General features: G+C 45.8%; 2 protein-coding genes across 2 annotated transcripts; one reads left to right on the top strand and one right to left on the bottom strand.

Moving 5' to 3' along the window:
• Nucleotides 1-2,840, bottom strand: trappc2l (trafficking protein particle complex subunit 2L). The gene is made up of 5 exons (XM_062549603.1): nucleotides 2,708-2,840; nucleotides 1,842-2,014; nucleotides 437-524; nucleotides 252-331; nucleotides 1-131 (listed from the first exon to the last, which is right to left on the bottom strand). The coding sequence occupies exons 1-5, from the start codon at nucleotides 2,738-2,740 to the stop codon at nucleotides 86-88; spliced, it is 420 nt and encodes a 139-aa protein (XP_062405587.1). The 5' UTR covers nucleotides 2,741-2,840; the 3' UTR covers nucleotides 1-85.
• Nucleotides 2,831-26,091, top strand: galns (galactosamine (N-acetyl)-6-sulfatase). The gene is given in 16 exon segments (XM_062549600.1): nucleotides 2,831-3,231; nucleotides 3,520-3,643; nucleotides 5,100-5,174; nucleotides 5,296-5,398; nucleotides 5,579-5,722; nucleotides 6,408-6,474; nucleotides 6,678-6,805; nucleotides 8,234-8,373; nucleotides 8,714-8,817; nucleotides 13,299-13,435; nucleotides 14,150-14,252; nucleotides 17,114-17,131; nucleotides 17,133-17,205; nucleotides 17,208-17,235; nucleotides 23,766-23,883; nucleotides 25,692-26,091. Coding segments are annotated over 16 exon segments (1,569 nt in total). The 5' UTR covers nucleotides 2,831-3,111; the 3' UTR covers nucleotides 25,779-26,091.
• Nucleotides 26,092-26,670: the final 579 nt, after the last annotated feature.

Raw genomic sequence — 26,670 nt, 5'->3', positions numbered from 1 at the left:
TGGCATTCCGTTCCAATACAATATTTTAATTGACACGATAAAACGACACAGTAAAGCTTATGTACAAAAGTGTTTGAGGCTGTGGTTAGGAAACTTGCACCATCATTCCAGAAACCATGCCGTCAAAAGCCCTAGAAAAGAGTAAAATAATTTAAGTCTGATCAGTTGTAAATGAAATTCTGACTTAATATGGTTTTTACTTCACAATCCACAAGCAGCAGCTTAACTATTTATAATAGACAAGCACTCACTTGGACTGGATTGTATCTCCGGGGTTATAAAAGGGATTGCACATCACATCAGTGAAGGAGTTGTGTAACTTTCTGAACATCTGCAGAGAGAGATGAAATGGATAATCCACAATTTAAATAAATATTTCCACAGAGGACAAAACCGATAGGTTTCAAGAGTGAAATGTTGCTAAACGTTTACGTACGCTTCGAATTTCATTGTCCCGTAGAGATGTGTTCGAAGAATCCACCACTATGACAAACTTCACTTTGGAATTTGTCACGTAGCCATATCTGACATCACGTAAAGGACAGTGACGTGCATGACCAAGTAAGGATCCCATCCTTATGTTGCGTTTGACGGCATATGGGACGTGGGACTTATCCTACCTCCAACTAAGAAAAGTGCACTGGAATGCCTGTCGAAGTGGAACCTCCAACTGGCGAAGTCGGGGGAGCTCAACCTACCCTGACCTCACCAAATTAAATTGGAGGTTAATGGCGGTGCCCATCGAGTCACTGAGAAAGAAAACTTCAACGAATACACTATACACGTTATTTCTCTACGTATAGGGCTGTTTTAGACACTGCCATTTTAACACAACTTGTTTTTTCATATTATGGCGTGAAATGTTGCCATTATTACCTGTTAGAATTAAAATATATGGGTAAAATTATACCCAGTTACCCTACATAGCGATAGCAGTGCTTTTACGGCTCCAACAGTTGGTGAAGATGTTTTAGTTAGAAGACCAAGACCGCTATGTGTCAACCAATGTTACCTAGTGCGTCCATGCTTTTTGTTTACATTCCACTTCAATTACCTGGAACGCTTTAAAGTAGGAGCTAGTACACTTCAGGTAGGATAAGTCCCATTGCCATCAAACGCAGCATAAAACTAGATCAGTACTGAATAGTAGTTTGAATCTCACATATTTACATTTTCATTCTTTCACACAAACGTACATCATAGACCACATTGGAGGTGCAAACAATGTTGGGTTTTTGGGTGTCAGTTAACTTCGAAACTTTACTTTTGATAAACACTTCAAATACATCATGGGAGTGATTAATGTAAAAAAAAATATCTACATTTGACACCTGTTTGTGTCATGTTAATATAAGTGTCTCTGTTTTAGTGCTCTTAAAGCCTACCTTACACTGACAGACTTTGATGAGATTTGGGAAAGATTCTTGAAAGATTGTAGTCTTTTAATGAATGCCCCTCATTCAAGCTTTACTCAAAAGACTACAATCTTTCAAGAATCTTTCCCAAATCTTGTCAAAGACTTTCAGTGTAAGGTAGGCTTTAGAAGTGTAATAGCCTGTTATAGTTACCATTGAGCACACATGGACAGCTATATATAAAAAAAAAGATTATACAACTAAACACAACAAATAATTTTAGAACCCTTGAGCCCAGCTCCGTACTATGTGATCTCAATGGTGATGCAGCGTTTGATCACCTCCAACAGCATGGCGTAGCTGGTTACCTCCCAAAAACACCCTCAAATGCCATATATTTGAGTGAAAGAATAGGCGGTAGGCCTAAAATGAATCAAGGCTAACATGGTCTGTGAATTTCATCTGGGGTTTTTAGATAAAGGATACACTTTGTAGTCCTCCGTGGGATACAACAATCCAAGGTAAAGTTCCCTCTGGTCTGCCATGGCTTTACCTACTGCTGATATTTTCTCTTCTACTACATCCAAAGACGTATGCACAGTATAATGAAACTTCAGCTCATTCTGTGAGGGAACGCTACGAATGTACAAAGGGTAGTTCTGCAAAGAGAAAATACGTTAACATTTAAAAATGCATGCAAGCCATTGATTTCAGAAAATGTATCGCTGCTGCATACAATGCATTTGATCTAGCAGCTAGATACAAAATATTCGTGTTTGAAGGTGTCTGCCACGTAGGCTGTACATATGATACCAACTGCAGACGGTAGATCAAGTCATAGCTAAAGGGGATTCATAAGCAATGTCAATGTCCAACTTACAACAGGCTACAGTAAAATATAAAACAATATGTCGTCATATAGAGCTGGCAGGCAAACCAATCATATCGATATTGTTTGTAAACATTCGACGACACTGAATCAAGTCACAGCTACATTAGCATTATGTAGTAGGCTACTGTTCACGAAATAACAGATTGCACAGCGATCTATCCCACAACCACATAACATCGTCGTCCAATTAAATCAAAGACAAAGATAGCAGGGTACATTTGCAATCAATTTTGCTCCGCGTAGCATGACAGCAGCCTAACATTATTGTTGTTCACACACGCTAATATTAGTTAGCATTATCACAGCTAAACCCAGGTGTAACTTTAATAACGCTTGTGATAACTTGAGTTATAATCGAAAAATCAATATAGCGATTAACTAATTGGGGTCTACATCAGAAAGAATAGTCTAAACGGGACTGAACCATCGTCAAAATGTATTTGTAAGAGCATAATGTTACCTCTTTTGCGATGACAGCAATGCAGACCGCCATGATGGAACCCAGCTCAGTGGTGGTCACGTGACATACATAGGAAGCAAACTGATATCATGTGACCTTACCCATTACTTTTCCTGACTTCACTGCTTCACCTACTTGTCGTGAAGGGATCCATTGTATACCAAAAAAAAGCGCTGTGTCAAAGCTTCTCACTCAAAGGGAATGAGTACTGCCACCAGACTAAAGATGCCGCATGATACAGTTTAAGATAAGCGACAGCCTAATTAAATTTAAATGGACGAGAACATCGGTTGGCTACTTTAATTTAGTTTAGGCTTTTCAAGTCGCATGACTGAGAGAGGCTGTTCTTAACCATTTCCTCAAACTTTAGCATGTGACGCCTCCACCTATGAGTCCAAGTTGCAATGGATGCAGCGCGCATTTATGTATTTACCTTTCTCTTCGGTTTAGTATGTTCTAGCACTACCTGGGATGATGATTTCAGTGCGTCGACTCCAAACATCATCATCATGCTCATGGATGATGTAAGGTTTTTAATTTCCATTATTAACTTTTGGTAGGCTATAGGCTATGTCTTCCACAGAGGTCCGAAAGAAATGTAACTTACCAGAAAATGCAGAACTCATTTAAAAGCAAAACATTGATATAGAGACTTTCCATTCTCTAAACTTAAATAATTCATTGAAAGAATAAGAAAAAGTGGTTCTGTGTTTGTAAAGTCTAGGCTTACTAACTGGATAAATCATTATTCTTTAAGGGTGTAAGCTTATAGATGCCATCAGAGTAAAATCACAGCTGCTGATGTGTTTTAGATGGGATGGGGTGACTTAGGGGTATTTGGGCAACCCTCTAAAGAAACCCCCAACTTGGACAGGATGGCAGCTGACGGGATGCTGTTCCCTAACTTCTACTCTGCCAACCCACTATGCTCTCCATGTAAGTAGCCAAGCCTACTCTGGTCAACTCTGGATCACTGTGGCAGAGGCGGATGGAATGGGGAGGGGTAGTTAGGATGATTCTAGGACCCCTCACATTAAGGTAGCCCAGCACAGGGGGTGGGTGGGGAATATTTTATTCTTTCATCAATATTTCTTGTGAGTTGTGACACCAAATGGCCACACACCAAAACAGCCTAGTTCCTGTGAAAAAAAGTAATTGCCAATGACATCTCGAGCCAAAAGACTTTGTGGATATATCACATGACATGCTTGATGTGTGGATTGTCTTTGTTATACATAGATATATTTTATCCAGCAGTCCTTTATAGTGGACATGATGTGTATGGCTTTTTTATCCTTGTCTTGTCTGTCCACACTTGCATCAAGTTTGTGCGCTTAACTGCTATGTGTGCTTTAAATCCTTTCCAGTCTACCTGTTCTGACGTTGGTTTGAATGTATATTTTTTTAGAAACATAATATAGTTACACTTTAGTAGTAACTTAGCTTTGTTTGTTTCATTTGTTGTGTGATTACATTTTGTTTCTTGACTTCATATTTTAAAGCTTGTTGTTTCCATACCCCTCTTTTCAGGTGATTTCACATTGAATCATAATAGGAGGATTTGTGATTGGAGACTCATGTTTTTGAAATCTGTCAGCAACTTTGCATGCATAAATCATACGAGACTGTGTGTGTGTGTAGGGGTGATAGGAGGAGAATGACTCATTATGCAAATATGGATAATGCACAATTGGAATATGCTAATTGGGCCTAATTTAGGAATTTGAATAAACTTGCTGCGCACAAAGAGATCTATCATTAGCCGACTTTCCTCTTGCCTAATTAATATTTAAGCAAATAAAGACTTGATGAGAGGTTAATCTCAGATGAGCACAGCCAGGGAGGGCTGAGGAGGAGTGGCAGCACAATACCTGGCGCTTTGTGTTTACACCGCGGAGACGGTATTATGGAGCTCTGTTGCCGAACATAAATTACCATTTTCGCTAATGCCAGAGATGCTTGTAGGCTTGCTAATCACAATATCCAGGTTGAGTTTCTTTGTTTGAGTTCTACAATGCCATTATTTCCTCCCAGTTAAATATTAATACCGAAGAATGACTTACTGCGAAATTATATTCAGGCATTTTAGTTTGCATTTTTTTTTTTCAAAGGAATAAATAGCATAGAGCATGCATAGATTAAACAGCTTACTGAGTTGAATACTGACATGATTTTTTCCCCATAAGTAAGTTTGACATTGAAGATGGTGAATAACTCACTCAGCACTACTTAACATTTTCCGAATATCTCTTTCACCATGCCCAACATTCATAATGCCTTTTTAAACATTCTACCTGTAATATGGATTTACATTTGGTCTAGTTTTGTCATTGGGCTGAATGTCGTCTTCTTATGTAGTTAACTCAGGGATTCTGTGTTTCTGTCTCGATAGCTAGAGCAGCTCTGATGACTGGAAGGCTACCTGTCAGGAATGGATTCTACACCACAAATGCTCATGCAAGGAATGGTAAGAACAGTCTCTTGTGGTCCCAGTCAGCCCACAGACATCAATGTATTAGTTGCTAGTTGAGTGTCCGAATCATGTACTTTAAATATGCCTACTGACAAAGTCAATGTGCTTCACACAGCATACACACCTCAGGAGATAGTTGGGGGAATCTCAAAGGAGGAAATTCTTCTGCCAGAGATGCTGAAGAAAAAGGGCTACGTTAGTAAAATTGTTGGCAAGTGGTGAGTCATTTTTGCCATTTTTCTTGATAAGATGTGAACTGAAAATTGTTTAAGTTTGCTGATGTTTGATTGTGATGTTTTAACATTATTTGAATTTGAATTTCCCCTTGGGGATCAATAAAGTATCTATCTATCTATCTATCTATTATTTATCTCCCTTTGCTTGCTGTATGTCTCCAGGCATCTTGGCCACAGGCCGGGTCATCTACCTCTGGACCGCGGGTTTGACGAGTGGTTCGGCGCACCTAACTGCCACTTCGGTCCGTACAACAGCAGCAGCAGGCCCAACATCCCGGTCTACAACAACTCCGAGATGGCCGGAAGGTAGGTACAGTGTCATTCCACATTCCTGTATCCCGAAATACCTACACGGCAGAGCTGCCAGGCAAACCGAGCACAGAGGCATCCACCCATTCCCTCTCCGCCACTGGGTTGGCTCTTCCCCGTGAGCTGATTCCTGCCTGTACCAGCTGTGCTTGTGTATCCCATTTTCCGCCTGTTTGTTTCCCTCCAAAACAACCATATGTGCATCAGGGGTCATTGGTGCTGGCAGGCGGGCAATTTTTGTGCTTAGCTGTGGATTAAATCAGCGTGGCGTACCTGAGCCTGGACAGACGCACACGCATACACCCAGGAGACGACAGGTTGGCATCGGCAGCGTGTTTGGACACCTGGAACAGCCCGAGCAGAAAGGAGAGAGAGAGAGAGAGAGAGAGAAAGAGAGAGGGGAAGAGGGAGAGAAATGGCTTTCCGTGTCTTCTACCTCAACTGTACGCTTCGGCGCCATTTCATAACAGTTTCCCCTGCTCTTCTGAGACTTCGCAACAAAAAAAAAAAAACGCTTTGTCTAAATTTGGCTTCCCCAAGGCATTGTCTGGAACAGTGTTCCTTCTTCTATTTTTTTTTCTTTTCCATAGTCTGTCAAATCAGTTTTTCTTAGTCTGAAGCGTTGGGGGATGTGGGAATTGGAGCTGAGGCTTTAAAGAATTAATCTTCTTCTTTTCCACAGGTATTATGAAGAATTCAAGATTGACCGGAAAACCGGTGAATCAAACCTTACGCAGATCTACCTGCAGGTAAGTGGCAGAGGTATCAGCGCGATAAGGCTGCATTTTTAGATGTTGGTCTCCCTCTGTCATTGATATGGCGGAGCCTGGGGCGGGTGATGGAGGTTCTTATCTGCTGTGTGGCCCCTCTATCTTTCTATCTTTCTCTCTCTCTCTCTCTCTCTCTCTCCTCTCTCTTTCTCTCATTCTCTCATTCTTTCTCTGTCCTTCAGGAGGGACTGGGCTTCATCTTCAGCCAAACCTTAGCACGCCGGCCCTTCTTCCTGTACTGGGCTCCGGATGCCACCCACGCGCCCGTGTACGCCTCAAAGCGCTTTCTTGGGAAAAGCCAGAGAGGACGGTGAGAGAAAACATGCACATTCCACCCCAGTCAGAACATTAACAAATAGATACACAAAAGCTATCGGAGGAGCAGACACCGGAAGGTCACGACTGGAGCAGTCGAGATGCATGGCCACACAAGGGCCTGGGTGAAAAGCTCTCCGGAGTCGTAAGTGGGAGCTTGATGCTTTATGGCCCTGGTGTGGTGGACCTCCCCTGGGATGGACGGTGGGCCGGTTGGCATCTGTGCCAGTGCAGCATAAGGCTGGTGATGTAGGAGCTCTATTTAGCAGAGTGGTAAGGACGAAAAGAATGTGATCTCACACCACAAAGCTGGTCGCGAGGGTAGGGGGTGGAGGTGGGGGTGGACGGGCTGGGGTAAGCAGGTGCAGTTATTTGCATGAGCTGAGACATGCTCGGGGTTGATGTATTCCCCCTTAGAGAAAAAGAAAGTTGCTGGGTTGCCCGTAATGGAGATAAATTTGACTGGATTCCCAGTATGCTGTCCACCCCCACCTCGCCCCCCTCCTCATGAATGGGTTAGACAATATAAATATGAACACAGGCTATTCTCCCCCTCCACCATGAGGTCTGAATAATCAGCCGAGTTGTTAATTAAACACGCCAGAGAAACGTCCTTCTCTCCTAAAGTATGGTGAGGAGGCGGAGGAGGCGGAGGCGGAGGAGGAGGAGGAGGAGGCTGAGCTGCCAGTCTCGCCTCCCATCTCTTAGCATTCCTCTCAGGACCTGGGGCTCTCGGGCCCCACTAAGCAGACGTTCCCTCAGAATGCCAAATGAGGTTTGTGTTGACGCTGAAATAGATCAGCTCAGAGAGGTATTAGCCTGGTGCTGGAGACCGGTGGGTCAGGGGAGCAAGAGTGTCTACCTGTCCTGCTCTCCTGCTCTCCCGAGTCTCACTCTCCGTCCGTGTTTCTCGGTCTTCCTCCTCCCGTTTTCATTCTCTCTTGCTCTTTGTCTTTCTCTATCTGTTGCCCCCCTTTTTGAGTGAAGCATCTCCTACCGTACGTCCACAGTTGTACATGGAAAGACTAGATTGTTATCGATGCGTCACAGGTGTATGATACCATGATGTCGCTGCCAGACTCAACAGGGTATGGGTGGATGATGGGGACAATGAATGAACTCAGCTCAGCACCAGACTGGCACAGATGTGTTTGGTGCATGTCTTAGCTATTTGTTGTTTTTATTTGCCTCTCTTCCACTCTGTTTTTTGTATTTCAAGTGCAAATTCAAGCTGACCTGTTAACCCATCTCAGTGGTGTAGTCTACGTGATACACAGGACCACACACTATACCCATTTAAGAAGCATCTATCCAACTAGACTTCACCACTGACCCATCAATCCTAATACTATATTTCACTGCTAGCCAAACAGCATGTGTGATGATGGCGTTGATGTGTGTGTTCCTCTGCTGTGTTGTGTAGCTATGGGGACGCTGTGATGGAGCTGGACTACAGCGTGGGCCAGATTCTGGACTGGCTCCGCACCCTGGAGATCGAGAACAACACCTTTGTCTTCTTCTCCTCGGACAACGGGGCAGCAGTCATGTCTGGGCCAATGCAGAGTACGGCAGAGTCATGTGTCCACGGCCAAAGCCGAACTATAGCAAGTGGATTTCCTTTAACCCCCTACTCGTACTGTCTGCAATTAAGCATATTCTCTCTCTCTATTCCTCTTCCTGCTGGTCTCCATCCCTGTCGCTGTCTTTTCTGTTTCTCTCTTTCTCTGCCCCTGTCTTCCTGTCTCTCTCTTCCTCTCTGTCTTTCTCTCTGTTCCTCTCTTGCTATTTCTTTCTTTCTTTTTTTCTGTCTTTCTTTCTTCTTTCTTTCTCTTTCTCTCTTTCTCCCGTTCTCTTTATCTCTTTCTCTCGTTCTCTCTCTTTCTGTCTCTCCCTGCATTACCAGGTGGCAGTAACGGCCCATTCCTCTGTGGGAAGGAGACCACGTTCGAGGGTGGCATGAGGGAGCCCGCCATCGCCTGGTGGCCCGGACACATCCCCTCGGGCACGGTAAGGACGCCTGGCGCTCCTCGTCCTCGTCCTCTTCCTCCTCCTCCTCCTCGTCTTCCTCCTCCTCTGCGCCGAGAGGGAGATGGCGGCGTGTCTTCTCCGTGGGTGTCACGGCGCCCCGTTAGCGCCGAAGCGCCCCGCAGCGTGAGCGTGAGCGGCTTGGCGCGAGGAGGAAAGATGAAGAGGACTCGCGCTGCGCCTGAGAGCCGCCGCTGATTACAGTCGCTTAATTCCAGTAATCCACACACACACACACACACCACACACAACACACACACACACACACACACACACACACACACACACATATACAACACACAGCGCACACACACACACACACACACACACACACAGATAGACAGACAGACAGACAGACAGACACCAAACATTAATTACTTTGTGGGCGCGTATCAGTGTTAATTGCTTCGTCAGGTACTAAAAGGCAGGGGCTTCTCGGCGTACGTGGGTTGGCGCGGCTGAGATTCAATGCCGACGGGGTGCAACAAGAGGGATTGAAAACCTGTGGACACATCGGCATTTGTGTCGGCCTGTCAACGTGTGTGTTTGTGTGTGTGGAGTGTGTTTGATAGAGTACCTGTCTGCATATGTAATGGTGTGTGTAGGTGTGTGTTTGCGATGTGATACGGTTTGTGTTTGTAGATCAGGAATGTACTGAAGTGTTAGATGCGTTTGCATTTGTAGCCGGCTGGTTCCGCTGGTCCACACAGGACACATTGCCCGTCCAAAGCGTACTTTGGCATGATGGAAGTCCCTTATTCCCCTCTCCCTCTCCCTGTCCATCTCTCTCTCCATCCCTCTACGCCTCTCATCTCCCTCTCTCCATCTGTGTTTCTTTCTCTCTGACTTTCTTTCCCCCTTCCATCTCTTCTCACTCTTCCATCTTCATTCGCTCTTCCTCTTTCTTTACTTCTCTCTCTCTCTCCCTCTCCCTCCACCCTCCCCATCCCTGATCTGCTCCAATCCCTGTGTTCAGTAAATGACTTTTAATTGTATTAGGGGCAGCTGTGACAGCGGGACTGTGGGTTGTTGGTGTGGTGTGGTGTGGGGTGGTGTGTGTGTGCGGGCGTGGCGTGGCACCGAGCTATGGAGGGGGTGGCTGGCAGACAGGCAGGCAGAGGCTCCCGTTGGTCTCTCTCTCTCTCTCTCTCTCTGTGTGTGTGTTTGTGTGTGTGTGTGTGTGTGTGCGCGATGCTCCGCGGCGCGGTTCGGTGCGACGCGCTTAAGCCCGGCCCCCGGCTCCTATCTGAGGGGTGTGCAGGGCCCTGATAGCGCGCTGGAGTGGCGAGGGAGAGGGGCGGCGGGCGGATCGACGGGGAAAAGCGTCTTAAACGGCTAATCTGTTTGTGTGTTTGCTGAGGTTGGATTGAGCTGTAATGAGGGCTCTGTATCTGAATATGCCAGGCGTGGGGGATAAAGGACGGCAGGAAGGGGGGGGGGCATGGAGTGAGAAAAAACACAGAAGAGGAGAGGAAGAGAGAACGAGAGAGAGAGGGAGTGAGGGAGAGAGAAATGGAAGAGAGAAAGAGAGAGAGAGGGGAGACATTTTTGGGGTGGTAGAGGAGCTGGCACTGCCTGTTAAGTTATATATATGCCCATGCCAGCTGCAGGCCTGTGCCACCTGCTGCCTGGGTAGTGCAGGAATGGGCAGAGGATGAATGGATTCAACAGGGAGCTGAGAGTGGAGGGGGGAGCAGCGGCACTCTGATGTTAAATACAGTTTGACTCCATCTCTGGCTGCAGCTGCGAGGACTCTCTTTAGCCTGCTCACACTCCCTTTCGTCTGAGCCCCCCTTTTTTGTGTTCCGCAATCTTACAAGAATGACTGGGGCAGCGTATTGATTATTTTTATCTGTTGGTTTGTGTGTGTGTGTGTGTGATGGAAAGAGAGAGAGAAAGAGAGAAGGAATGCTGTGTCTCTGTGCCCACATAAATAGCCCTGTTCCGTTCCGAGTAGATCTGAGAGGGTCTTAAGCAATCAATGGCACTGTAAATCAGAGTGGCAGGTCTTGTTGTTCTCGGTCCCCCCGTGATGCTCCTTGGATGAGTGTTCAAACTTGAGTTCCAGACCTGCCATTGATCCGCACCAGGGTTTGTCTCCTCACGCACGAGCCTTTATGCGCCGTGCCAGAACATCTTTGCGGTTTCAAAAAAGGAATTTGTCATTGAATCCAAATCAGAAGAGTGGGGGAGAGAGGGAGAGAGAGAGAGAGGGAGGGAGAGAGAGAGAGAGAGAGTGTCAGTAGAAAGAAGAGGTAAAGAGGGAACAGAGATCAGGGGGAGGCATTCAGCATTCCTGCAGTGGTGAAAAGGAATGGAGGATGGAGGAATTGGGGGGAAGAGAGAGAGAGAGTGAGAGTGAGTGAGAGAGAGAGAGAGAGAGGGCATGTGGAAGGATGCCCCCCTCCCATACCCCCCCCCCCCCCCCCCCCCCCGCACAAACACACATGCATGCAGTAAAAAGCCCCCGTCACAATCCCTTTTGTTGTGTTTTTATCAGCAGCGAGGCACACAGCCCGAGTGCATTAGACAGGGATAGCAGGTCTGCAGGCTTAGATAACTACCAGCAGGATTAAGCCAAAGACAGAGAGAGCCAGACAGAAAAAAGAGCAAGAGACAGAGTGCGGGAGAAAAAGAGAGTGAAGGATAAAGGAGAGGAAAATGAAGAGAACAGAGTGGAAAAGGAGCAGGAGAGGAATAAAGTGCAATAAAATGGGGTGGAATGGGGTGGGAGATGAAGAAATAGGCTTTTTTTTGAAGGAGTCAACTTTTTAAAAAGGAGAAAAACTGCAATTTTGTTTACTTCAGTGGTACAGAATATGGACTTCTTTGGATGGTGGACATGCATTTGGCTCAGTTATAATTGTCAGCTCTTTCTGGTCGTCCTTTCATGACCGTTTGGTGTGTTTGTGAGCGCGTTCACCATCACAGTTGAACCCCGAATGGGTTTATAATAGAGAGTTGCAGCCCAACCAACTCTCTGTCTGATACTGCTAGCGGCTGGTTGGAGAGGAGAAGCCAGATTGGGTTGTGTGTGTGTGTGTGTGTGTGTGTGTGTGTGTGTGTGTGTGTGTGTGTGTGTGTTTGTGTGTGTGTGAGAGTGAGAGCACATAGTGCGCGTGTGTGTGTGTGTTTGCACTCCTGTATGTGTGTGTGTGTGTGTTTGTGCTCCTGTATGTACTTGTGTGTGTTCTCGCGTGTGTGTGCTTGAGTGTGTGTGTGTGTGTGTGCGCGCGCCTGTGTGTGTGTGTCTGCACGCGCGGGCGGGTGGGCGATAGGCAGTGGGGAGGCGGGAGGCAGCTGCTCTGGGCTGATAGTGCTATCTGATGGTGAGGGCTGCCGTCTCCCCTCAAAGCCGCGCTCAGGAAGAGAATGGAACGGAAGATCAAGGATGACAGCGAGTGGGGGTAGGGATGGGGGGGTGGGGGGAGAGGATGGGGGTGGTGTGAGGGGGAGAGGGGGGGAGAGAAAGAGGAAATGGTATTTTATCTGAAAATAGTTCAAAGTTTATAAATAAAATAAAGCTTTTTTGCAAAGGGACTGGGAGAGAGAGATAAAACTGCAGCTCCCAGCTGCACTGTCCCGTCTCCCTCCTCTCTCCCACCCTGCACTCTCCACCCCCCCTCCCTCCATCTCTCTCCCTCTCTCCTTCTCCCTCCCTCTCTCTCTCTCTCTCTCTCTCTCTCTCTCTCTCTCTCTCTCTCTCTCTCTCTCTTGCCTCGTCCCTTACTCTCTCAGTCTCCTTTACCTCCTAATTTACAGAGACGTTTGTGTGCTTCATTGTGGACCTGTGCGGGCAGATTAGAGGTGCAGGGGTGGAGGAGGGTGGAGGAGGGTGGAGGTCGACTGACTGCAGCAGCATCTCCGAGCAGCTGGACAGGGGCCTCTCTCCTCTCCTCCTCCCCAGGACTGAGACTGCTGACTGGGTCTGCGGCATCCCATCCGCCCTGTGCCCGGCCAGCTATTGTCCTGTCACATCTAGTTTCATGCATGGAGCCGGATCCCTTTACTTACTGTGTGTGTGTGTGTGTGTGTGTTTATGTATGTGTGTGTGTGTGTGTGTGTGTGCGCGAGCACGCCACAGCTTAAGCGGCTGTGAGTCACAGCGTTCTAAGCAGGCAGGCTGCTCTCCTCTCCACCATCCTCCTCTAATCTCTTTCCCTTTAAAGATTTGCCTCTCTCTCTCTCTCCTCTCTCTCTCTCTCTCTCTACCTCTCTCTTTTCTGAGGGCGTCTAATGTTATCCTGCTCTGCATTGTGAGTGTGTCGTGCCACAGATCTGGCGGACTGATAGTGTCCTTTCAGCGTGTGAAGTGCGAACTTTCCAACTGGAAATCAATTAGGCAGCTTTTCAAGTTCCCTCTAAGAGAGAGGGTGTCCCCCCCCCCCCTCGTTCTCTTCCCCTCTCACTATCTCTCTCTCTCTCTCTGTCTGTCTCTCTGTCTCTCTATCCCCCTCTCTTAGGTGAGTCATCAGCTGGGTAGTGCAATGGATCTGTTCACAACCAGCCTGGCTCTGGCCGGACTGGCAGCGCCAGACGACCGGGTGCTGGACGGACTTGACCTGCGGCCGGTCCTCTTCAACCGCTCTCTCATTGACAGGTGAGCGCGTCCCGCTGTAGCGTCTTACCGGGGAGCCACCTTCACCTCCACCTCCACCTCCACCCCCACCTCCCCCGCACACCACCACCTACCAGCAGTCTGTGACCTTCACACACACAGAGATGAAAATACCATGGCCATAACCCCCATACATACACAGACCCACACACACACACACACACACACACACACACACACACACACACACACACGTTAACAGCATTCCCACACTGCATGATCATAGCCCCCGGAGCACAAGGCAGGGCCCTCCACACTCACAGACGCTCCCCTGCTATGCTCCCTCTCCACACTGCTCTTTTAAAGTTCACCGTGTGGCTCGGAGGAGATGGATTCAGTCTCTCCGCTCGAGCGGAGCAGCACACACACACACACACACACACACACACAAACACAATATACAACCACTGCAGGGGACCACCGACTGGAGGACAGCAGGGGGCTGGTGTGTGTGTGTTTGTGGTGTGTGGTGTGTGGTGTGTGTGTGTGTGTGTGTGCGCAGTGTGTGTGGGATGTGTGTGTGTGTGGGTGGTGTGAGGGGGCTGGGCAGGACCACCCTGGTCGATGAGGTGTTCCACAGAGCACATAATGGGCTGATCCAGCGGGGCTGGCAGGCAGGCTGTCCACTGGAGCCCCTGGGTGACTTTATCGGAGGAGTCCAGCAGTCACCAAATCCTCTTTCACACTCGCCCGCAGGCCCATCTTCTATTACCGCGGCAATGAGATGATGGCGGTGCGGGTGGGGTCCTACAAGGCCCACTATTGGACTTGGAGCAACTCGTGGGAAGAGTTTAATCAGGTCAGTGTGGGGTTTTTATATATATTATTATTTGTTTATTTATGGGGGGGGGTTTTCTTTCTTTTTTTAGAGGGTGTTTTCTCTTCTCAATTCACACCTCTGTAAACTATTTAGGGTAATGACTGTTACTGCATCAAACACTGGAAAAACTCCGCCTGGCTCCACGAGGTCGTAATATGTGTAGCTTCACTGTGGCCTCTGCTTTACCAAATACCAAGCAGGCCTCATCAATCATGGCTAATGCGATGCCCAGTGAGTTACTCGCAGCCAACTTCTCCTGGCTCAGCTCATTCTGGGAAGAGAGCGAGCGAGCGTTCGTTCTCTCAGCCCTCCACCTGTGCCCTCTTAAAAAAAACATGCTCTAGTCTTCCTTCCTTTCTGTCTCTCTCTTTCTCTCTCTCTCTCTCTCTCTCTCTCTCTCTCTCTCTCTCTCTCTCTCTATCCCCTCCTCTTCTATGCCCCTCCTCAGGTAAGCCCCCCCCCCCCCCCCCCCGAAGACCCCGGCCTACGTGTACTCTTGGTGCTCCTGAGTTTGTTTTATGCCCCATCGGTCGCTTAAATTGCTCTCTCCTGAAGGGCCGCAGAATCAATAGGAGCCTCCTTTATCAGCTCATGTGAACTGAAGTGGAACTCAACAAATAATGGCGTCTGATTGCCTGTGAGCTGCCTATCGATTGTGCGAGTGGCGCGGCGAGGCCGAGCGCACATCGGACGGCTCGGGGAAGAAGGGGGGAGGAACGACCGAGAGAGAGAGAGAAAGAGAAAAGAGAGAAAGAACACACAGAGGGTTGCTGAGAGGTTTATGCATGATTCTGCATCACTGTCCGCTTAAAAGAGCAAATCACAAATTTGTTTCAGTAGTTAGTAAGCGCTCTACTAATTAACCTGTCAATCTAAAATATGTGTGGCTTTATTATAATTCATTTTAATTCATTTCTCATCTTTATAGTGCTGTTTTCAGTTCCTGCCCAAGACAAACATTTACCTTCGTACGGGAGAGGCTTCTCGCCACTTTCATATGTGTGTTTTGTTTTGTTGATCCTGTTTTGACTGGCAGTAAAGAAAAGCGCGGATGTTTCCCATTAAGCTTAGGTGAAATGACTGGGCTTAATGGCTCCGGTCACTGTGGTTCTCTTTCTGCGAGCGGCGGCGTGCTTCACTGAGGTGTGAAATGAGAAATTTCACAGGGGGATAAGTGTGTTGCATCCAGCGTTCATCCGCATTCGAGGCTTTACCATGGCACCACTATAATGTGCAAATATTTTATTTGCGCCGAATTCCGTCTGTCTATCAAGTCTGGAGGAATTGCTTTTAGCCCCCTACAATTACCACTCCGCTGGCATAAGTGAGGGAGAGGAGAACCAGGATTGTAGGCAGAGTGAAACTGCTCCCTGAGTTAACTTGGGTGGTGCCAAGTTGAATCCCCTTTTTCCATTTAGATAGAGCACTGTGGTTAATGAAAGTACTTCATATAGCATAACTCATAACTCATTCATTTACTCATGCATTCATTCATTCACTCATGTATTCATCCATTCACCCCTAACTGGTGAAGGTTATTGCGGAAGAACTCCATTGGTTTGTCAATAACCCTTACCGTAGCGGTCTGCAATACTGGACTGTGTGTGAATCCCTGAGGTGTTCTGGAGTGCACACACTGAATGGACAACTAGATGACTGTGAGAAGTTACCGAATTCCACAGTGCAGCATATGGGTTCAGAACCACAGGCTATACCTTTGAAAGATGCTCATTTTGGTCACCGCAGGGGTTTGGCTGGTTACAGTCCAAGCAGATTCTCAACGTTTCTCCACACATACATACACATCACACCATACCTTGAGGCATTGACCTCTGACCCTTTGGTCTAACTGTCATGATGGGGTGTCGGTGTCCAGGCTTGTCTAAGGATTGAGATGGCGTCTCTGTATTTTGAAAGGTGGCGGGTGCTACTTTGCTCCATTATTAATCAGCTTCTGCAGGCTGCACCCCCCCCCCCCCCCCCCCCCTTTTGAATTCAGCCCGAGATGCCGTGTGTGAATCCGGTGGGTATTTGGGATACTTTATGCCTCCGTGATCAGAGAGGGGAGAAGAGAGGGAAAAACTTCAGAGAACTGTGTGCCGGGGTCCATGGAATATCAACTTTCTCCCTCTCCCTCTCGCTCTCCCTCTCCCTGTGAGTGTGTGTGTGTGTGTGTGTGTGTGTGTGTGTGTGTGTGTGTGTGTGTGTGTGTGTGTGGTCCCAAAGGAAAGTAAGCACAGCATCTTCCAGATGAATGCCCCCTCTTAATATTTGTTATGCTCTCCTCAAGGGCATCCTGTAGAGAGGAATGGGATTCTGGGCTTTGACCCAAGACCTGAAGACAACTCTCACACACACACATTCATACACACATTCATACACACATTCATACACACACACACACACACACACACACACACACACACACACACACACACACACACGCATTCATAAACAACACAAGCATATACGCATATATCTCCACATGAACCCACACTCTACCTCAAGGTTTAAGGTTTTACTCTTGTATATACACAGACCACACACATGCAGAGGCATTCAAGTACACACACACACATACACACACACACACACACACACACACGCACACGCGCGCACACACGTAGACACAGGGGGGTTGGAATGCTGTCACTTGCTAAAAGCACTGAAGACATAAATTGGGCGTACTCAAAGTGACACTGACTTCCTCAAGCATTTCTCTGTCCATTTGTTTGTGTTCTTGTTTTTCTGCTTTATTTCAACTTTGTCAGCATCAGCAAAAGTAGGCCAGTGACTTGCTAGTGACCCCTGGATACTTGCAATCTCTCATACACACACAGGGTGTAAACTTCTGTCCTGGGAGAAGAGGTGGCTGGGATCACGACACACACCCAGGAAGAACACACGATGCAGCCTATCATCTTCCACCTGGGGCGGACCCCGGGGAAAAATACCCAATCAGGTAGGGATCCCTTTCCCTTGTAAAGGTTCCAGTTAAAACAGGTGTAACTGGATAGCAGATGACCATAGCACAGGGAGTTGAGCTTCTAGGGTAAAAACCTTTCAGCTATGTTGCAAACAAATTCAGGGACAAGCCAGTCTGGATACAAACCTTTCACCTTTATTTGAAGTATTCATTTTTAAGAGCTGGTATATTTTGAAATATCTGATCTGAAGTCCAGAGTAAACACTACAGACAGAGACTAGAGGAGAGAGACTGGATTGAAGGGATCCAGAAGGGAAGTGTGTGTGTGTGTGTGTAAGGGGGAGGGAGCAGCAGGATGTCGGGAGAGGACCAAATCGATGCGATCAATACTGATCCAGGTTGTCCCGAAGAGGCGCTGCGAGGGCCGGGAGATCGATGGGGCCGTCAGCGGAGCAGCTGATTAAACAGTGCGCTTTGTGATTGCAAACAGCGCCTTAAAAGATCGCTATCTCGCTGCGCTAACGTCGCCGCGCCGTCCCGCCACTCCCGCTCCCACTCCGCCGCGGGTTCAAATTGCGAGACAAATTGGCCTGATGGAAGTGAAGTACCGACTAGGAGAACCGGAACGAGAGAGTGTGCTGTTTAATGGACTCTCTCACAGAGAGAGAGAGAGAGAGAGAGAGAGAGAGAGAGAGAGAGAGAGAGAGAGAGAGAGAGAGAGAGAGAGAGAGAGAGAGAGAGAGAGAGAGAGAGAGAGAGAGAGAGAGAGAGAGAGAGAGAGAGAGAGAGAGAGAGAGAGACACACACACACAGACAGAGAGGGACAATGTGGCCACGCCAAAGACGAGCTGGTCAATACATGCAATCATTTTCCAACTCTGACCTCTGACTGGATCCAGGTGTCTGTCAGGCTGTCTCTATTGCTTCCCACTGAAAAGTTCACAGAGAGAGTTCAGAGGAATAATAGAAAAAAGAGAAATCTCACGCATGCTTTCTCTCCACCTCAACAGAAACTCTCTCCCCTCCCTTCTTTGTACTTAGCTTTCTCATCTGTCTTCTCACTGTCCTCTCTCTCTCTCTCTCTCTCTCCCCCTCTCCCTCCCTCCCTCCCTTCAAAGAGAGATACTCTAATTAAACATTAATGTTGTTTTTGATCTCTTCATCCCCTGTTTTCTTTTTATTGCTTGGTTGGATTCCAAGTCCTTGAAATGGGGGAGAGGGGAGGAGAGCGGAGAGAAATCAATACCTGTGTTGAATGCAGTAGAGGGTCTTTGGCTGCGCTTCAGAGACTGGAGATAGAGGAGCGTCACAGCTGGATGCTGGCACTATACCGCTCATCTGTACGCACACTGTGACATATAGGTGTGTGTGTGTGTGTGTGTGTGTGTGTGTGTGTGTGTGTGTGTGTGTGTGTGTGTCGGTGTGTGTCGGAGAACTGTAAAAAAAGCTTTCGGGCAATGATGAAATGGTCAGTCTGGCCATCCCCTTTTCCTTCTGCCTGACCAGCCATCCCTGCATACCTCTCTCTCTCTCTCTCTCTCTCTCTCTCTCTCTCTCTCTCTCTCTCTCTCTCTCTCTCTCTCTCTCTCCTTGAGACAGTCTTCCTTCATTCTCCACCTGTACCCACCCCCCCCCACACACACACACACACACACACACACACCCACCGCGGTGCAGTGCTGCCAGGTGTCTGCTGTGCCGTCCCCAGCTCTGGGCAGCCTGCCACTGGCGCTGTGCTCCTTGGCCACTCATTCATCTCTGTCTGCACCTTAAGAGCCACTTAAGATGATGTAGGATCTGTGGGTACACACACACACACACACACACACACACACACACACACGCACACACATGCACACACACACAGACAGACCTCAGCTGCTCTGGCAGTCCTCCTGACCACAGAGTGAGAGCCTGCACACACACACACACACTCACACACACACACACTCACACACATATATACTCACCTGCCCTGATTCTCTCTCTCACTCACTCATACACCCTTTCTCTCACACACACATTTCAGACACATTTATAGACAACCACTATTGTTTTGAGAGATGAAGATGGCTGTTATGGTTGACCTTTGATGAATGGATTGTGATTGTTTCTGTGTATCCCCCCCCCACACACACACACACACTCGCACGCACGCAACGCACTCACACAGAAGACAAAATCATCCTTGTGTACAATCAGACTTCTCTGCAAATCTGTGCAGACTTTGTCATCAGTACCACTCAGTATAAGCACAAACGTATTAAAATATCCTCCCATTTCTGCCTACAGTCAGAACAGTAACCGTGTTTGCATGTACTTCAGTATTCCGGGTATGAGGCTTATTCTAATTTTGATCATCTTCAGGATGTTGTGTTTATATGAACACAGAAACCTGGCTATTCGTATCCCTGTATATTTGATAAATACTAGCATCATGGCTAATACTAATTCTAGTGTTTACAGTCTACAGTGTTTTTGTCAAAGACTCCAACCTGTCTTGTACATAGCGCTCTAAAATATTTGTCACTTGTCAGCATCTGTCAGAAACCAGGATAAGATTTCTTCTGAGTACTGCTGTTAGCATAACCCAATTTCTCAAAACTAAGTGTGTTCAAATTTGGCAAACGGTGGCGAACGTTTATAGCAAATATATTTTCTCTGAACAGTTACATTTTAATGATTTGGTGTAAACATTCCATATTTATGTACTGTAAGTAGAGTCATTCACATACACTACTACACCGCAGTGTCCACTTAGGCATACATTATTATATGCATCATTTTTCATACTCATATTCAAACTCATATTCACTTCTGAAAGTTTTGCGATCTTGGGTCAATAAAAACAAAGAACTTGGTGGGGAGTTACAGAGTGAAAGATGAATAGCATGAAGATAGACGTTTGAAGGGAAAGTATATTGTGCCAAAACTCCCCAACCACAGACGTAGTCTAGCTTTTGGTAGCCTTGGATACAGGAGGACGCCATAAATGTGGAAATAAAAATCAACCACACTATTTTCAAGCTGCATCTTATCGACAGAATATTTCAAAAAGGTTTGCAAATTATGGACTAAAGTAAGACATGTATTTAATTATTCATGTCTGAAGAGCCTAAAAAGGGCTCACACACTATTAATTACATATCTTTCATGAAAATGCTGGTGAGGTCATAGCCTATACTGGGCATGTGGGCGGAGCCTTGAGGAGTAATGTCATGGTGTGAATGTTGCCCACAGTAACCAACTGTCTCCTGTTAATAGAACATCTCATTTACTAATGAGGGGAAATGTTGGGGAGATTATGGATAATATTAAGTATTAAGTAGAGGATGTTCAAATGTAATTTTTTTAAAAATATATTGTTTGATTATGGTGGTGATCTTGTTTGTTCTATATTAATTCATAGTGGTGATCTTATGGTGTATCAAGTAACTATTGTAGTATTTAGTATAACTGAAAAAGTATAGTGAGGTGATGAGGTATTATGACCGAATGGCAAACAAATGAATTTGTATATGGATAGACAGTTTTATACACACAGAGGCTGGTCTTTTTTGCATACATTTCCCCCAAAGGTGAAGAGCTCCAGCCTCCCGTAAAGATAAAGATAAAGATATAAAGATACTGAGACAAGGATCCACATGAATGTACTTGTATTGGTACGTATTGGTACTATGATCAAGTATGAGAAGTGTGTTGTAGGTAGTGCAAAGTCCAACAGTGCAGGGTTAAAGTCTAGAGACCAGCAATAAATATGGACAATAAAAAAATGTAAGCATAGTAATATAACAATTATAGTATAAGTATATGGACAAATAAGAGAAAAGTGAACAGTGATATAAGAATTATAGTAGCAGTGCCAGGATAAGTTTGATAAGAATAAGATATTGGTAGCTCAATGTCCATCATTTACTGAACTATGCACATAGCGGCACAGCATCACAGTGTTCAGTGACTCTGAGCTAGTGAGCTGGACCCTTGTAGGCTATCGGCAGGGTTAGTCCCCACCCCTCTTACAGTACTCCCATTGTCAGTGTGAGAGGAGCACTCTAGCGCACGAGCTCTGGTGAGTTACACGCCAGCCAGCCAGCCAGGCTCACCTCCGCCCACTTTAGCCTCATCTGCTGCCAACCACCACTTCAGCTCCCAATCAATAATAAGGCCACTTTCACCCCCACCCACCCCCAGAATTTCTCCATCTCCAAACAGGGGAAACGAGGAGGGTGCAGGGGGATAGAAAGGTCTCCGATACTTAATAGTTTTTTCTGCCCAATCTCTTCATTCGTGGAGTGCGTGTGTGTGTGTGTGAGAGAGAGAGAGAGTGTGTGTGTGAAAGTGAGTGTCTGTGTGCATACAGGCGTGTTGGGCCGTTTATCTGAACCATCTAACGTCTGTTTCTCTGCTTGCCTCTGAGAGTGCATGCTGCTGAAATCCCTGTGATGCGTGTATGTTGCTTTTTTGATGCACACCAGCAGACACACATTGTACTTCAATGTGTATAACCACTGATCTGTATCTCATGTGTGAAGAAAGGATTTTATGCATTAGTACTTTGCAGTCAGAACCATATAACTTCATGAAGAGTTATATTGTATTGTGATGTGTGTGCGTGTGTGTGTGCGTGTTTGTGTGTGTATGTGTGTGTGCTTGCATGGACGAACAGACTATCAGGGGTAATGCATCTCTAATCAGTATGGTGACACACCTGAGCAATGCTGGTTGGCCCCTCTGGGTGTCATGCATTATAAATCAAAAGCCTTCATTTGCATTCGGTTTTATTCTAATCCCCTTTCTCTCCCTCTCTGTTTTCCACAGTCTAAGGGTTGTAGGGATGATAATGACTGTGCCTTGCTGACAATGGCTTTTTCATTGTTTGTAAGTGGCCGGGCATATAAATAAACATGCTATACTGTTAATTATTGATTAACGACGAGGGGTTTGAGGGCTTCCGATGAGCAGAAAGCGTGCACCCTACCCCACCCGCCCAGCAGCAAAACCCCTTTGTTCGGTGCTTGTATGTGGAACTAGATGTTTTCAAGCTGTCACTGGTTTAATTTTGTGTTTGAGATGAAGGCGGCACCCACTAATGGAGTGAAGCAGTCGAGTAATGGAAGTGTGCTGAATAGAACACACACCCACTCATCAGCTTTTAGATGTGCAGCAAATACCGCTAGGCAAAGCAAAAGGTACATTTGGGTTTTTGTTTGTTTTTTCAGACAGAACAGTTGCTGGGTAGTGGTGTTGTGACGGTTCAAACAGAGCAGTTATTTGGAGTGTTGTGTTGGTGAATGAGGAGGGGAGGCTGTGTGCAGGGAGGGCCGGCTAAATAAGGGGCCTGGGCTGTGGCTGAGGGTGGGAGTGGGGCAGGAAGGGGGGAAACATTAACGCACATCTGCTACTCAAGGCAGAGGTCATCAGTTAAGGATATTTGGACATCCAGTCTGTATTTGAATTAGTTGGGTCATTTGTTTTGTTGTCGTTGAGATTGAACAGTTGTTTTGTATTGGGGCTAGTCCAGTGTTAGTAATGTGTTTGGTGACTGAGAGGAGAGTGTGTGCAGGGGAGAGGGGGCTGATGGGGCTGGGGCTGGGTGGATGTGGGGGTGGGGACGAGGCCTGGTGGGGACGACAGGGGAGCAGGTGCTGGACTGTGGTGGAAGCCCAGCGGCCCCCCAGGAGAGCGGGACTCAGGGGAGCGGGGCGGGAGGCGCGAGCTGGACAGGGCCTGAGGTTATTACACTAATTGACACTTCACCTCGCACTGGTGCTCACACTCTCTCTCACCAACACACACACACACACACACTCACCAACATACACACACACTCGTTCACATATATACAAAGTAATCCTCCCCACGGGACCAATCAGAGAGCTGGCTTAAGAGACAGAGTGGGCCAGAGGGAGTGTACAGACACAGGTGCTTCGTGTGACCACATTATGGGGGTAATTGCAGTGGTAATATTTGGCTAGCTGTGTGTGTGTGTGTGTGTGTGTGTGTGTGTGTGTGTGTGTGTGTGTGCACGTCTGGGTCTATGACTGTTTGGGGCGGGGTGGGGCTGTCTTGCACGCACATGGAGGGCGCTCATTGACCCTACAGGTTCTATTGAGGATGGCGTTCCTTTGAAAGGCTTAAGCCCTGGTGATTTGCACGCTGATTATAATGATGTGCAAGTCTGTTCCGCAGTGTCCAATAAAAATAATTGAATGGAGAGGGAGGAGAGACATGGACAATTCTATTGAGATTTGTCCTGAGGGCGTGTTATGCATGTATGTCTGTCTGGGTGGATGGTTGGTGGTGGTGATAATATGGGGTCACAAAGTAAGTGTGCCAACCATTAACAATTCATGTCCATTTGCTTGAATTTAATTGATGATTTCAACACTCACTTTAACTGTATATAGTGTAGACAATTAAAAAATATTAATATTCTGAATAGGCAAATCGTTTTTGAAAAATAATTTGTCTGAGTGTTTGACTAGAAAAGCCTTATCTAACAGCTGATCTGTTCCTCTTGAGCTGCTGTGATTGCTGATTTGATCTATGTCCTCTCTGTGTTTCAGCGTTCTTAGCAAAGAGTACCTGGCTGTTTTGAAACGCATCGGCCCAATAGTGGATGAGCACAAGCAGACCCTGGTGCCTGGCATGCCTCAGCTCAACATGTGTGACCTGGCTGTCATGGTAAGCATGGAAGAGTTAGCAGCTAGGTTTAGGGGACATGGCTCGACATCAAATTCTGTCTTGGTATACATACAAGGCACATTCACAACTTGGTTTCCATAAAGTTGGGATGCTGTGTAAACTGTGAATTAAAAACAGAATGCTATGATTTGCAAATCATGTAAACCCTATATTAAGTGCAGAGACAACATTGCAATTGTTGAAACTGAGAAATGTTAATGTTATCTGGAAAATATGTTGCCAGCAGAACGTCTCAAAAGTTGCGATGGGTATGTTTACCACTGCGTTGCCTCACTTCTTCTTTTAACAGTCTGTAAACATTTGGCAACTGAGGAAGCCATTTACTGCAATTTTGAGAATGAAATGGTGCCCTGTTCTTGCCCAATATAGGATTTTAGCTGCTCAACAGTCGGGGGTCTTCGTAATTGTGTTTTTCACTACTTGATACACATAGTGTGACAGGTCTTGACTGCAGGTCAGCCATTTTAGTACCTGGACTCTTCTACTATGTGGAGCCATGTATATACCGTATGTGAATATCTAAAATACCTCTAAAATATCATTCAGCATTCATTCAGCAAACCTCTACATATCATTAAGTATTAATTGTGCATTTCCTGGTGTGCAGGCTGCCCATGCCATAGGCACTAATGCACCCCCATACCATCATAGATGCTGTCTTTTGAACAGTGCACTTTAACAAGTTAGACAACCCTTCTCCTCTTAACCCAGAGGTAGCAGAGTCCATGATTTCCGAAAAGAATTACACATTTTGTTCGGTCTAACCACAGGACAAGGAGTTTTCCACTTTGTTTCAGTCCATCTTAAATCAGCTCAGGCCCAGATCAGACTGCAGTATTTCCGGATCATGTCTAAATATGGTTCTTCATGGCATGGTAGAGTTTTAACCAGCATTTGTAAATGATACATCAAACTGTGTTCATAGACAATACAATCAGATGTTTCCCTGAGCCCATATAAGGATTTTCTGTATTTAAAGCAGTGCCATCTGAGGTCACAATGATCATAGCTATCCAATATTGTTTTGCAGCCCTGCCATGCCCCTTGAAATACTTCTCTGAATATTTTACTATTATGTACTATAGATGATGAAATCCCCAAATTCTTCACAGTTTCACATTGAGGAGGATTATTCTTCTATTGTTGCATTATTTGCCCACTCAGGTTTTCACAGAGTGATGGAAACCTCACTGCACCTGCACCTTTACTAACCTTTTGTTGCTCCCCTCTCAACTTTTGAGACTTGAATGTTTAATTTTCCTGAAATAGTCAAAGTGGTCTTTTCAATATTTGATATATTGTCTTTGTCTCTTTTGCAATGAAATTTGAGTTTGGAACATGTGCAGATCACATTCTGTTTTTATTTACATTTTACACAGCCTCCCAGCTTTTTGGATTGAACAGGTTTCTAGATAACAATAAAGGAATTGACTTATTCTTCTTTAGTCATACCTGTGTTGGAAAGTATTTGTATCCTAATTCATATCATGTCGTATCCACATCCCTGACAATATGCTCACCTCAATTGTAGCCTATAAAAGAACATTCCAAAGTTATGTACAGGGTACATTTTCATGCACTTGAGGTTAGGAAATATGCGCTCTCTTTTTGCAGAATTCATAAACTGTTTGTGAACCACCTCTTTGTTCAGGGTAGTTTTTTACTGTCATACATTGCTATAGTTGCAAAGGAAACCTATAATGATGTTGGACCTTCTCTTCTTTACATGTTACAATAGCACCCCCAAGTGTAAGTGAAATGAAATGACTGCTCGTTTTGTCCCACAGAACTGGTCTCCTCCTGGGTGTGAGAAGCTCGGGAAGTGCCTGACACCCCCGGAGTCACAACCGTGGGAGTGTGATTGGCCACATTGATCCAAGATATGCCTGCATATGTCTTTGCCAGTACCCCGCCTTTTGATGATGTCTTTTGTTTTTAGTCAGACATGCAGAGAGATTCCCATCATCCTTTAGACAGACTGTTTTTTAGACGAACCTGAGATTTTTTTTGGCCAAAATGATATTGTATGATTGTCTGTTTACAAAGTGAATAACAAACTTGAACTGAGCTGTAACAATATATGAAGGGAAGTCTGGGTACATTATGTGAATGTTTTTACATATACTTCATTTGATGAGTATGGAATTAATTGGAATATATTAGTAAATGTCCCTGTGTAGTATGTCATTCTGTTCATTTTGACGTTTTTTTTACAAGTACATGAGTTCAGCTGGATAAGGAAAAAAAGATAAGAATTATAAAGCAAAAAGCGACATTCCACATCTAAATTAGCTTTAGGCTAATATGCCACAAAATGAAGGATATGCTATTTCGAGTGGGGGGTGAACATGTTCAGCATCCGTGCTGTAATGAACATAGATTAAATAGGCCTACATTGCGTTGTGTACTCTGCACAGTGACAATATAGATTACATCTAATCTATGTCTGATTTATGTAATTAAGATGAAATATCTTCTACATAAGGGTTCCACTTTATAATGTTGTTGATCCTTAGAGAAAATGGTTTGATATTGCTGTTAATTTGGATAGTTGGTTTATGGCATAGCAGCACATTATATTAGTCCTTTAAAATACACACGACACAGATTTTTGAATGGGTGCTGATCTGTGATCTTTCCATATTTGGTCAGTAGCCAAGTTTAGGCTAGTCTTCTGGGGGATGGGGGTGCGGTGGGGGCATTATAAGGACCTCTGATTTGTGATACCATACCAGGTCATGTTATGAGTGCAAACAGAAAAAATAA

This window comes from Sardina pilchardus, chromosome 11 (genome assembly GCF_963854185.1).
Source record: "Sardina pilchardus chromosome 11, fSarPil1.1, whole genome shotgun sequence".
Lineage (NCBI taxonomy): Eukaryota > Metazoa > Chordata > Actinopteri > Clupeiformes > Clupeidae > Sardina > Sardina pilchardus.
The sequence above is the reverse complement of the archived record's forward strand: the minus strand, read 5'-3'. Positions and strand labels throughout refer to the sequence as shown.